The 13,696-nt window shown below is 42.5% G+C and overlaps 1 protein-coding gene across 2 annotated transcripts in view; it reads left to right on the top strand.

Moving 5' to 3' along the window:
* The window catches only part of LOC111978110 (leucine-rich repeat-containing protein 1), a 77,059-nt gene that overhangs the window by 52,297 nt on the left and 11,066 nt on the right, over nucleotides 1–13,696 (top strand). For both annotated transcript variants that reach the window (XM_024007929.2, XM_070448601.1), the window contains exons 11-12: nucleotides 4,714–4,829; nucleotides 6,763–6,935. In XM_024007929.2, coding sequence (XP_023863697.1) covers nucleotides 4,714–4,829; nucleotides 6,763–6,935 — 289 coding nt within the window. The remainder of the gene's footprint in view (nucleotides 1–4,713; nucleotides 4,830–6,762; nucleotides 6,936–13,696) is intronic.

Genomic DNA, 13,696 nt, shown 5'->3' with positions numbered 1-13,696 from the left:
CAAAATGTGATTCACATACAAAATAACKTATTTTTTWAATTAAAAAAATAAAATAATCTTCACATTTTCAAACAGTCCATATATATTTTCCAATGGGGGTATACATTTTGGTGAGGTTTTTYTCTCGCCTGAATAGCCTCGTTTCACTGCCAAAAATGTAAATTAAACCATCTGTGTTCAGCGAAATAACAACATAATGTCAAATACAGGTAGCCTAGTCAAATAATTAACATCCAATCACATTAACCGTTACTCTCTCGCGGGAATTCCACTAACCAAACGTAGCTGCTGCTCATTCCGTTTGCTTGAAAACTGATAAATGGTWAAAAAAAAAGTAAGGCCTTGTCCATACCAGCAGTACTACACCTGCACTTGTTGACGACACAAGTTGTTCTGCCTCCACAAGCACATCCGATGCTAGCATCAGTAATTCTACATTTGTTGTGAGCCCAGCTAGCATGGACTCTGACTATTGTGAATCTGATGCAGCCGAAGAGCTACTGTCCCCTTACCCGGGAAAGCACCGAACAACAGACAGGGACGTTGGACCATCAAAGAGGCGCAAATATGATGAGAATTACATTGATTTGKGGTTCACTTATATTGGGAGTAGTGCCTTTCCTCAGCCACAGTGTGTTATGTGCAAAAGTACTATCTCACAACTCGATGAAACCTTCACTCATTTAGAAACAAAACATGCCAATTATAAAAAATAAGCCGCAAGTTTTTTGTGCGAGAATTAAGATGACTTTCAAGTAGTAAGACGTATATAAAAGCAATAGATACGATTAATAAGAAGGGGCTAGAAGTGTCTTACATGGTGAGCTGCYGAGTGGCTAGGACAGGCAAGCCCATACTATTGTGTAGGACTTCATTCTTCCTGCTGCCCCGGATATGGCTGGGAAAAGGCAAAAAAATAACTATACAGACAATGCTTTCATCAAACAACACTGTTTCACGATACATCAGTGACATGACAGGAGATGTTTTGAAACAATTATTGCTTCGCATATAAGCCAGTGAATTCTATGCGTTACAGCTGGATGAGTCAACAGACGTGGCGGGCCTGGCATAGCTCCTGGTATATGTCCGTTACGTTTATGGGGGGTCAATTAAGGAAGACATCCTCTTCTGGAAACCAGGACAACAGGATAGGATATTTTTGAAGTACTGGACAGCTTTGTGACATCAAATGGACTTTGGTGATCAAGATGTGTTGGTATCTGTACTGATGGTGCAAAAGCCATGCCAGGGAGACATGGTGGAGTGGAAACGCGCGTGCAAGCAGTTGCTCCCGACGCCACTTGAGTACACTGCAGCATCCACCGAGAGGCTCTTGCTGCCAAGTGAATGCCTGACAGCTTGAAATACATGTTGAACACTACAGTGAAAATGGATAACTTTGTTAAATCAAGGCCCCTGAACTSTTGTGTATTTTCTGCACTATGCAATATGGGCAGCGAYCATGTAACGCTTTCACAACATACAGAAGAAGTGCGTTGGTTATCAAGGGGCAAAGTATTGACACGTTTTTATTTTTATTGAGAGACTAGTTTAAAGTTCTTTACTGACCATCATTTTCACTTGTCTGACCGCTTGCATGATGACGAGTTTCTCACACGACTGGCCTATCTGTGTGATGTTTTTTCTCACCTGAACGATCTGAATCTAGGATTACAGGGACTCTCCACAACTATATTCAATGTGCAGGACAAAATTGAGGCTATGATTAAGAAGTTGGAGCTCTTCWCTGTCTGCATTAACAAGGACAACACACAGGTCTTTCCATCCTTGTATGATTTTTTTGTGTGCAAATCAACTCAAGCTTACGGACAATGTCAAATGTGATATAGCGAAGCACCTGAGTGAGTTGGGTGCGCAATTACGCAGGTATTTTCCCGAAACGGATGACACAGACAACTGGATTCGTTATCCCTTTCATGCCCTGCCTGCAAGTCCACTTACCGATATCTGAACAAGTGAACCGCATCAAAATTGCAACAAGTGGTTCTGTGAAAATGTAAGTTAATCAGAAGCCACTACCAGATTTCTGGATTGGGCTGCGCTCMGAGTATCTTTCCTTGGCAAATCGCGCTATTCAGACACTGATGCCCTTTGCAACCACGTACCTATTTGAGAGTGGATTCTTGGCCCTCACTAACATGAAAACTAAATACAGGCACAGACTGTGTGTGGAAAATGATTTAAGACTGAGACTCTCTCAAATACAACCCAACATTGCAGAGTTATGAGCATCCTTTCAAGCACACCCTTCTCATTAACCTATGGTGAGTTATTCACATTTTTTGATTAACAAATAAGGTTTTATATGTAAGATGGTTAAATAAAGAGCAAAATTATTGATTATTATTTGTGTCCTGGTCCTACAAGAGCTCTTTGTCACTTCCCACGAGCCGGGCTGTGACAAACRCACACTCATTGTTATGTTTAATAAATGTATTGTATAGTGTGGGTGTGTGTGTGGCAGGCTTACAATGATGGCAAAAAACAACATTTGAGAGTGCACTGACCCTGGTRCTAGAGRGGGTACGCAGCTGGAGGTTGAATGTTTGAAGGGGTATGGGACTATAAAACGTTTGGGAACCACTGGGCAAGTGTATTTGTGCCAAGCTTTTATTATCTTAGCTATATTTTTTATGTTGTCAGGACATGAGGCTGCTTCCTTCTGAGTTTCTTTCTGGGATACAAGCACTTTTCCTTKTTTTTTTGTTTTATTGCTCAAAGTTTTATTCCATCTCCCGTTGTGATCTTACCTTATCGATCACGTTTTGTGATGCAGCAGTGAAGTAGTTCCACTGTACATTGTGATTTACCACCCCGTTCTTGTATTATCTGAATGAGTGCGGACTAGATCCAAAAGCAATTTCTTCCCTTGCTGCAGTGAGCCACTTCTTCTGTGGGTGCTCTAGAGTCAATGTGTRAGTGAAGTTGCCTATTTGTATGTAATGCTATGTTAACCATTTTACCCCAATACTGTAAGCAAAATGCTTGTGCATGCTAGGTCTGAACATGCTCAGAAAAAGCTAGCGTAAACCTTGATTGCATCTCATTTTGCCTTCATGATTTACCCTACTGCTTGGAAAAATTGATGTAAAATCATAGAAGCCTCAGTCATGAGTCAGTGGAATCTGGTTAGTGCATCCCCCAGTGATCACTGTATGATTTGCATGCAGAGCTTTGCTGGACTAAACCTGACCCCATCTGATTTTAATGGGTATTGTAAAAAGGCTAATCCTTACACCTGCTAACCAGCAAATCTGGTTTCTGTGAGCTGAATCCCATTCAGTGGAAGCGTCTGCCACAGTGGTACTATGCAGGCAAAGGTCGATTTGTCATATCGACCTGACCTGGAGCACTCTCACAGGCACAAAAGCCATCTCCCACTGTGACTGTCTTCACCCTAGACATGGCTGTGTGACTCTTCATTGTGTGTGTGTGTGTGTGACTTGACTATTGTCTGTCTGTACTTTAGCATGATTTCAGCTCTCCGGCTTCAGCTCTCCGGCTGTTGGCATGCTATCTTTTGTTTCTAGGGGATTCAAGCACAGACAAAACAAGTGCACACACACACACACACACTGACTGCAGTTCTCTGGTGTATTCAGCACTGGTTTATTGTCCCAGAATGCCTGCTTCGTGTGTGAGAGAGAGAGAGAGAGAGAGAGAGATACTGTTGTTGATTCTAGCCTCTTGTCTTTTAAAGCGAAGGCAAGCTCCCTCTGGTTAAAGTTTAATCTGAAAGAGCCCTTTAGTAGTTATACAATGCCCCTGTGTCTGAGTCCACAGCACTTTGCACAGATAATGTCATTGTTTTATTATCTCTAACCATTAACATAGTACTAGACAACTACTTGTTTACCACAGGTGTCGGGATGTAGCTATGTTTTTAATTAATAGTCATGACTGATAATTGGCTCAAAGTTTCAAAACCTGATCTTGTTGTGATTTTAAATCCACAGATTCAAGGTAAGATATCTGCTGAACCTTGGCTTGTTTCCATTTTAATTGAACAGTTGCATATTCATTTAGTATTGACCYCCCCTAATGGCTAGGCTTTGAGTAGAACCTGTGTGTAGTCTACTAACTGTAACTCCTGCTGATATTTGACTTCTCTTCAAGGCACCTCTTTAAATCAATCTTAAGTACTCCAGTGAGGGCATCAGCTTAGCCAGATCCTTTTAAAACGATGAGACTCCATTACTGTATTTGTTCCCTGTTCAGGTCTGTCTGGCCGCTGGCTGATAGTAGATTACAGTCTGACTACAGCACTTTAGCTGGCCCATCCGGTCCTTACTTCAACACACTACTAATTGCAGCTAATTTTAGCTCCTACTTTGCCAAACTCCATAGCCCAATTCTGTGGCAAAGCTCCCAAATGCTCTTAATGGTTTTACTATCTATGCCCATTATGCTAAATAGATTTTGGAACAATTAAGGTAATTTTTATAAACATAAATTCATTTTCTGTGATTTAGAAAATGCTACGGTATAAAGGTAAATACTTAATTTTGATAGTTTTTACGTGAACTGTTCTTACCAAAGCCTACTCCTCACTGCTCAAGATGTTTGTGTGCCTCAAAGAACACCTTCTCTGTTCGTATATGGAATTTTGTGGGTGTGTGATGATAAATTAAAACAGTGTCTTTAGAGTTTTAAATTGTCTTATTTGTATGCCTTTCTTCCCTAATCCAGATTGGAGGCTGCAGTAGCCTGAATGTCTTCTGTGTTCGAGGGAACAGGCTGACAAGAATTCCCTCTGAGATCTCTCAGGCCACAGAACTGCATGTGTTTGATGTGTCTGGAAATAGGTAGGCTACATAGAAATTAAATTCAATGCATCTTTATTAGCCTGTGATCATATTCACATTTATATCATATACACAACTGGTCAAAGTTTTAGAACACCTACTCATTCAAGGGTTTTTCTCAATTTTTTACTATTTTCTACATTGTAGAATAATAGTGAAGACATCAAACTTATGATATAACACATGGAATCATGTAGTAACCAAAAAAGTGTTAAAGAAATCAAAATATWTWTTTTTATTTTAGATTCTTCAAATAGCCACCCTGTGCCTTGACAGCTTTGCTTACTATTGGCATTCTCTCAACCAGCTTCACCTGGAATGCTTTTCCAACCATTTTTGTTGGAAAAGAGTTCCCACATATGCTGAGCACTTGTGGGCTGCTTTTCCTTGACTCTGCAGTCCAACTCATCCCAAACCATCTCAATTGGGTTGAGGTCGGGTGATTATGGAGGCCAGGTTATCTGATGCAGCACTCATTCACTCTCATTCTTGGTAAAATAGCCCTTACACAGCCTGGAGGTGTTGGGTCATTGTCCTGTTGAAAAACAAATGATAGTCCCACTAAGCCCAAACCAGATGGGATGGCGTATCGCTGCAGAATGCTGTGGTAGCCATGCTGGTTAAGTGTGCCTTGAATTCTACATAAATCACAAGCAGTGTCACCAGCAAAGCACCCCCACACCATAACACCACCTCCTCCATGCTTCATGGTGGCAAATACACATGCGGAGATCATTCGTTCACCCACACCACGTCTCACAAAGACACGGCGGTTGGAACCAAAAATCTCCAATTTGGACTCCAGACCTTAAGGACAAATTTCCACTGGTCTGCTGTCCATTGTTCGTGTTTCTTGGCCCAAGCAAGTCTCGTCTTCTTATTGGTGTCCTTTAGTAGTGCTTTCTTTGCAGCAATTCGACTATGAAGGCCTGATTCACACAGTCTTCTCTGAACAGTTGATGTTGAGATGTCTGTTACTTGAACTCTGTGTTAGAATGGTGCCGGAAGAGATGGCAGCCATTTTACGGACTCCTAACCAATTGTGTGKKKTTTTTTTCRCGTTATTTGTAACTGTGACAATAACATTTGATTTGAAGCATTTATTTGGGCTGCAATTTCTGTGGTTGGTAACTCTATTGATCTTTTCCTCTGCAGCAGAGGTAWCTCTGGGTCTTCCAATCCTGTGACGGTCCTCATGAGAGCCAGTTTCATGATAGCACTTGGTGGTTTTTGTGACTGCACTTGAAGAAACTTTCAAAGTTCTTGAAATGTTCCGTATTGACTGACCTTCATGTCTTAAAGTAATGATGGACTGTCGTTTCTCCCTTGGTTATTTGAGCTGCTCTTGCCATAATATGGACTTGGTCTTTTACCAAATAGGGCTATCTTCTGTATACCCCCCCACCTTGTCACAACTCAACTGATTGGCTCAAATTAACTTTTATTTAACCTTTATTTAACTAGGCAAGTCAGTTAAGAACAAATTCTTATTTACTATGACGGCCTATCAGTGCCTTTTAACAAGGCATACCTGTTAATTGAAATGCATTCCAGGTGACTACCTCATGAAGCTGGTTGAGAGAATATCCAAGTTGACAGCTTTGCACACACAAGTCCTAGGGTTGCTATTTTTTTGGTTACTACATGATTCCATATGTGTTATTTCATAGTTTTGATGTCTTCATTATTATTCTACAATGTAGAAAATAGTAAAAAATAATGAAAAACCCCTGAATGAGTTCTAAACTTTTAACCTGTAGTGTATATTATTATTATTTATCTTATTATACACCAGACCCAGTAATGCTTTTAGATGTAGCAAAGTAAGTCATAATATTTGACACCAACGTAGACTCTGAGCTGTCCACAAATCAATAAGGGTCACACAATATTCTCTGCAGTCTTTAAATAACACATTATCATCTCTCTCCAGACTACTCCACCTACCCATATCTCTGACCATGCTGCGACTCAAGGCCCTGTGGCTGTCAGAGAACCAGTCCCAGCCTCTACTCACCTTCCAGAATGACATGGATCCAGAGTCGGGGGAAAAAGTGCTCACCTGTGTTCTCCTGCCCCAGCAGCCTTTAGAACCTGACAGTAAAGGTAAGGTCTTCTCATGTACTACCAACTCTGTGGTCTTGTGGWTAGAGTATCCGCCCTGAGATTGGAAGATTGGGGCACGAGTCATTTTTATTTAACCTTTATTTAAGTAGGCAAGTCAGTTAAGAACAAATTCTTATTTTGCAATGACGGCCTACCCCGGCCAAACCCTCCCCTAACCCGGACGACGCTGGGACAGTTGTGCGCCTCCCTATGGGACTCCCAATCACGGCCGGTTGGGATACAGCCTGGGATCGAACCAGGGTTTGTAGTGACGCCCCTAGCACTGAGATTCAGACCGCTGCGCCACTCGGGAGCCTGAAGACTGTAAAAATGTGACCTGATTCGTCTCTGCTTGGCACTCTGCATTAAAGGGAAGATTTCTTTTATCCTTCCAATACGACATATCGCTTTACATTTGTATTTCGGGAGAAATGTATATTTGATATAATGTAAAGAGGAGCACTAGACGAGCAAGAATGAAGCCACTGTCCACATTAGACGGTAAAGACCCTTATATCGAGTCCTCATTGTTTTTGCTAAAATAAATTGGCACTCTGAATAAAGCCAATTTATCATTTGACCATATCCTGTGATTTAAAAAAATTMTTTGTCAGCTAAAAAAAAGTTGCACTTATACAGCGTGCAGGCTTTTAGCATAGCCCCTTTTACACTGCTGCTGGCCTACCCCTACTAGCTAACCACTAGCAGCCTTGAAACACATCACYTATTAGCAGTTCAGCATATCAGCATTTCTTTATATAGTAGACATTGAACGTCGATAACCAAACTGGCTAAAACTCTGTTGTTGGCCGATGGTAGCTATAGCTAGCCACATGCTAGCCTGAGGGCTTCCTTTCGGAAAAGCTGACCACGACTCCATTTTGTTGCTTCCAGCCTACAAACAGAAACTAAAACAACAAGCTCCCTCGCTCAGGTCTGTTCAACGCTGGTCCGACCAATCTGATTCCAYGSTTCAAGACTGCTTCGATCACGTGGATTTGGATATGTTCCGCATTGCGTCCAACAACAATATTGACGAATACGCTGATTCGTTGAGCGAGTTCATTAGAAAGTGCATTGACGATGTCGTACCCACAGCAACGATTAAAACATTCCCAAACCAGAAACCGTGGATTGATGGCAGCATTCGCGTGAAACTGAAAGCGCGAACCACTGCTTTTAACCAGGGCAAGGTGACCGGAAACATGACCGAATACAAACAGTGTAGCTATTCTCTCCGCAAGGCAATCAAACAAGCTAAGTCCCAGTATAGAGACAAAGTAGAGTCGCAATTCAACAGCTCAGACACAAGAGGTATGTGGCAGGGTCTACAGTCAATCACGGATTACAAAAAAAAAACCAGCCCCGTCGCGGACCAGGATGTCTTGCTCCCAGACAGGCTAAATAACTTTTTTGCTCGCTTTGAGGACAATACAGTGCCACTGACACGGCCCTTACCAAAACCTGCGGCTCTCCTTCACTGCAGCCAACGTGAGTAAAACATTTAAACGTGTTAACCTCGCAAGGCTGCAGGCCCAGACGGCATTCCCAGCCACGTCCTCAGAGCATGCGCAGACCAGCTGGCTGTGTGTTAAGGACATATTCAATCAATCCTTATCCCAGTCTGCTGTTCCCACATGCTTCAAGAGGGCCACCATGTTCCGTTCCCAAGAAAGCTAAGGTAACTGAGCTAAACGACTACCGCCCCGTAGCACTCATTCCGTCATCATGAAGTGCTTTGAGAGACAGTCAAGGACCATATCACCTCCACCCACCTGACACCCTAGACCCACTCCAATTTGCTTACGACCCAATAGGTCCACAGACGACGCAATCGCAACCACACTGCACACTGCCCTAACCCATCGGACAAGAGGAATACCTATGTGAGAATGCTGTTCATCGACTACAAGCTCAGCATTTAACACCATAGTACCCTCCAAACTCGTCATCAAGCTCGAGACCCTGGGTCTCGACCCCGCCCTGTGCAACTGGGCCTGGACTTCCCGACGGGACGCCCCCAGGTGGTGGGGGTAGGTAACAACATCTCCACCCCGCTGATCCTCAACACGGGGCCCACAAGGGTGCGTGCTGAGCCCTCTCCTGTACTCCCTGTTCACCACGACTGCGTGGCCATGCACGCCTCCAACTCAATCATCAAGTTTGCGGACGACACTACAGTGGTAGGCTTGATTACCAACAACGACGAGACGGCCTACAGGGAGGAGGGGAGGGCCCTCGGAGTTGGTGTCAGGAAAATAACCTCACACTCCAACGTCACAAAACAAGATGATTGTGGACTTCAGGAAACAGCAGAGGAGCACCCCCCTATCCACATCGACGGGACAGTAGTGGAGAAGGTGGAAAGTTAAGTTCCTCGTGTATACATCACGGACAAACTGAATTGGTCCACCCACAACACAGCGGTGTGAAGAAGGCGCAGCAGCGCCTCTTCAACCTCAGGAGGCTAAGAAATTCGGCTTGTCACCAAAAGCACTCACAAACTTCTACAAGATGCACAATCGAGAGCATCCTGTCGGGCTGTATCACCGCCTGGTACGGCAACTGCTCCGCCACAACCGTAAGGCTCTCCAGAGGTAGTGAGGTCTGCACAACGCATCACTGGGGCAAAATACTGCCCTCCAGGACACCTACACCACCCGATGTCACAGGAAGGCCATAAAGATCACAAGGACAACAACCACCCAAGCCACTGCCTGTTCACCCCGCTATCATCCAGAAGGCGAGGTCAGTACAGTGCATCAAAGCAGGGACCGAGAGACTGAAAAACAGCTCTATCTCAAGGCCATCAGACTGTTAAACAGCCACCACTAACATAGTGGCCGCTGCCAACATACTGACTCAACTCCAGCCACTTTAAAATGGGAATTGATGGAAATTATATAAATGTACCATTAGCCACTTTAAACAGTGCCACTTAATTATAAGTTTACATACCCTACATTACTCATCTCATATGTATATTACTGTACTCTATACCATCTACTGCATCTTGCCTATGCCGTTCTGTACCATCACTCATTCATATCTTTAGTACATATTCTTTATCCCTTTACACTTGTGTGTATAAGGTAGTAGTTGTGGAATTGTTAGGTTAGATACTTGTTGGTTATTACTGCATTGTCGGAACTAGAAGCACAAGCATTTCGCTACACTCGCATTAACATCTGCTAACCATGTGTATGTGACAAATAAAATGTGATTTGATTTGACCAAACTGGCTAAAACTCTGTTGTTGGCCGATGGTACTATAGCTAGCCACATGCTAGCCTGAGGGCTAACATTGCTAATGATATTAGCAGCAGTAACAGTAAATCCAGGTATACTGGCTAACACACATTGGCTACAATGATATGCTGCAAGTTATATCTTGCCTAGCTAAATAAAGGTAAAAAAGCCTGTAGCACATAAAAATCATCTGTCCTCGTTTGCAACCCTCACTACAAAGTTCCAAACTGCCTCTGGAAGCAACGTCAGCACAATAACTGTTTGTCTGGAGCTTTATGAAATGGGTTTCCATGGCCAAGTAGCTACACGTAAGCCTAATATCGCCATGCGCAATGCCAAGCGTCGGCTGGAGTGGTGTAATGCTCGCCGCTATTGGRCTCTGGTGCAGTGGAAATGCGTTCTCTGGAGTGATGAATCATGCTTCACCATCTGGCAGTCCGACGGACGAATCTGAGTTTGGCGGATACCAGGAGAACTCTACCTGCGCCAAAGCATAGTGCCAACTGTAAAGTTTGGTAGATTAGGAATRATGGCCTTGGGCTTTTTTTCATGGTTTGGKCTTTGTTCCAGGGAAGGGAAATCTTAACGCTACAGTATACAATGACATTCTAGACAATTCTGTGCTTCCAACTTTGTGGCAACAGTTTGAGGAAGGCCCTTTCCTGTTTCAGCATGACAATGCCCCCGTGCACAAAGCACGGGGGCATTGTAAAACTCTGTGTTGTTTTTGTCGCACTGTTTTGCTTTATCTTGGCCAGGTCACAGTTGTAAATGAGAACTTGTTCTCAACTGGCCTACCTGGTTAAATAAAGGTGAAATAAAATAAAAAGTGAGGTCCATACAGAAATGGTTTGTCGAGATCGGTGTGGAAGAACTTCACTGGCCTGCACAGAGACCTGACCTCAACCCCATCGAACACCTTTGGGATGAATTGGAACGCCAACTGCGAGCCAGGCCTAATTGCCCAACATCAGTGCCGACCTCACTAATACCTGCAGCAATRTTCCAACATCTAGTGGAAAGCCTTCCCAGAAGAGTGGAGGCTATTATAGCAGCAAATGGGAGACCAACTCCATATTAATGCCCATGATTTTGGAATGAGATGTTCGACAAGCAGGTGTCGCATACTTTTGGTCACGTAGTGTACCTTGAAATAAAGAATGACAATCAGATTTAGTATTTGACTATACATTTCTGCAAAATGTGCAGTATTCTGTTGATTGAGTTGTAGTAGCTAGCTTGCTTATTCCATCCCCAAACACGCTAGATCCGTGTGAGTGGGCCAATTTGTTTTGTATGGCCCGATTCACTTAGATAGCTGGTTGTCCCTGTTTATTATCATAGTAGCAACATAACATGACAACTCTATGGGCATTGTAGTACCTACCAACCCGAAGGGATAATCTCCGCATGTGTGGTTCCCACCGTGAAGCATGGAGGAGGAGGTGTGATGGTGAGGGGCTGCTTTTCTGGTGACACGGTCTGTGATTTATGTAGAATTCAAGGCACACTTAACCAGCATGGCTACCACAGCATTCTGCAGCGATACGCCATCCAATCTGGTTTGGGCTTAGTGGGAATATCATTTGTTTTTCAACAAGGCAATGACCCAACACACCTCCAGGCTGTGTAAGGTCTATTTGACCAAGAAGGAGAGTGATGGAGTGCTGCATCAGATGACCTGGCCTCCACAATCACCTGACCTCAACCCAATTGAGATGGTTTGGGATGAGTTGGACTGCAGAGTTTTTAATTTAAAAKAATATTTTTTATTTCACTGTTATTTAACCAGGTAGGCCAGTTGAGAACAAGTTCTCATTTACAACTGCGACCTGGCCAAGATAAAGCAAAGCAGTGCGACAAAAACAACAGCACGGAGTTACACCTAAATAAACGTACAGTCAATAACACAATAGAGTGAAGGAAAAGCAGCCAACAAGTGCTCAGCATATCTAGGAACTCCTTCAAGACTGTTGGAAAAGCATTCCAGGTAAAGCTGGTTGAGCGAATGCCAAGAGTGTGCAAAGCTCTCATCAAGGCAAAGGCTGGCTACTTTGAAGAATCTAAAATATATTTTGATTTGTTTAACACTTTTTTTGGTTACTACATGATTCCATATGTGYTATTTCATAGTTTTGATGTCTTCACTATTATTCTACAATGTAAAAAATAAAGAAAAACCCTTGAAGGGGTAGGTGTGTCCAAACTTTTGACTAGTACTGTACATGTCATTAAACAGTGCACTGCTGCCACCACCAGGCTGTTTCTCTTGAAGTTGGTATATTTTTGATAATTGTATTTCAAATTGTGAAAATAAGTGTGTGTGTGTGTAAAATATGTTTATAAACTTTTGCATAAAGACATTTTTTGAAAGACTATCATAAATCTACATTGCCATAATTTCTTTCAAATCTAACAAACATCCATTTTCATCACCAGTAAGAAACTGCTAACATCTAAGAACTGCTAGCAAACTTGCTAGCACAACAAGTGAACAACTTTGGGAGGGCAAGCTTGCCAAATAGAGACCCCTGGAAATCATCCAACGAAAATAAGAACTGCAGTTAAACCGAAAATATACGGTCAGAGGAGAATAATTATTCTGAWAAAGGAATTTTGGGTGGGGGGTGAAATAGATGCATGCTAGAACAAAAGAAACGCAACGCCATGTGTAAATTAATAACAAATGAGTGCAGGAAATTTAAGAAATTCATAAATTATGGAATTGAACAAATAACTATGCAAATKGAAAACCATTGGTTGAGTTCTGGAATTTGAGGCTACAAAAAGGGATTTTAATTCCTATGCAATGTTCTACAAATAGGACTAGTTCACTGTCAGTTTTGTCCTCCTATTATTTTTGTTGAACAGTAAAAAGCAATCAGAATGGAGAAAAGCCCATTCAAACCACTTGGAATTAATTTATTGCCATCCTAGGGCCATGCACTACCCATAAAGCATATTTAGAACTTTTATTATTCAGAAACCTCATACCGTCCTACCTTCAAAAATGATAAAAATACCAGGATATCATATTTTAAGCCGTCACTGAGCTTTGTATGTTCTACTGTCAAAACCACTATGACCACTAGCTATACCGCAGCTGCCTACAGTAAAAAGAGACCTGTAATGTCACAGGGATTCTTTCTATATGGGTTTCAATTTGTATTACGTGATCTTGGTCATTGGCAATTTCATCACCTAAAAGCTTTCTCATGGGTCACTGGCCTCTCTATACACCTACTGTATGTAATCATTTATAGATCAGCTATAAGCGCCTTTACTCCAAATTCTACCCCATAGTGAAATTTGTTTAATCCTACAGGTTATATCCTATTCCCATTCTACGTCACTCCTTTGCATATTCTCCAGAGTCCTACAAGCAATAGATTCGGTCTTAACATGATCAAAACCGTGGGGCACTTATCACATGATCTACTTGGAGAAGCACACAGTGTCCTGTATCCCTGATCCGTCGCTGTATTGGTGATGCATATTAAGAGGGGGAAGTG

This window comes from Salvelinus sp. IW2-2015, linkage group LG18, assembly GCF_002910315.2.
Source record: "Salvelinus sp. IW2-2015 linkage group LG18, ASM291031v2, whole genome shotgun sequence".
Lineage (NCBI taxonomy): Eukaryota > Metazoa > Chordata > Actinopteri > Salmoniformes > Salmonidae > Salvelinus > Salvelinus sp. IW2-2015.
The sequence above is the reverse complement of the archived record's forward strand: the minus strand, read 5'-3'. Positions and strand labels throughout refer to the sequence as shown.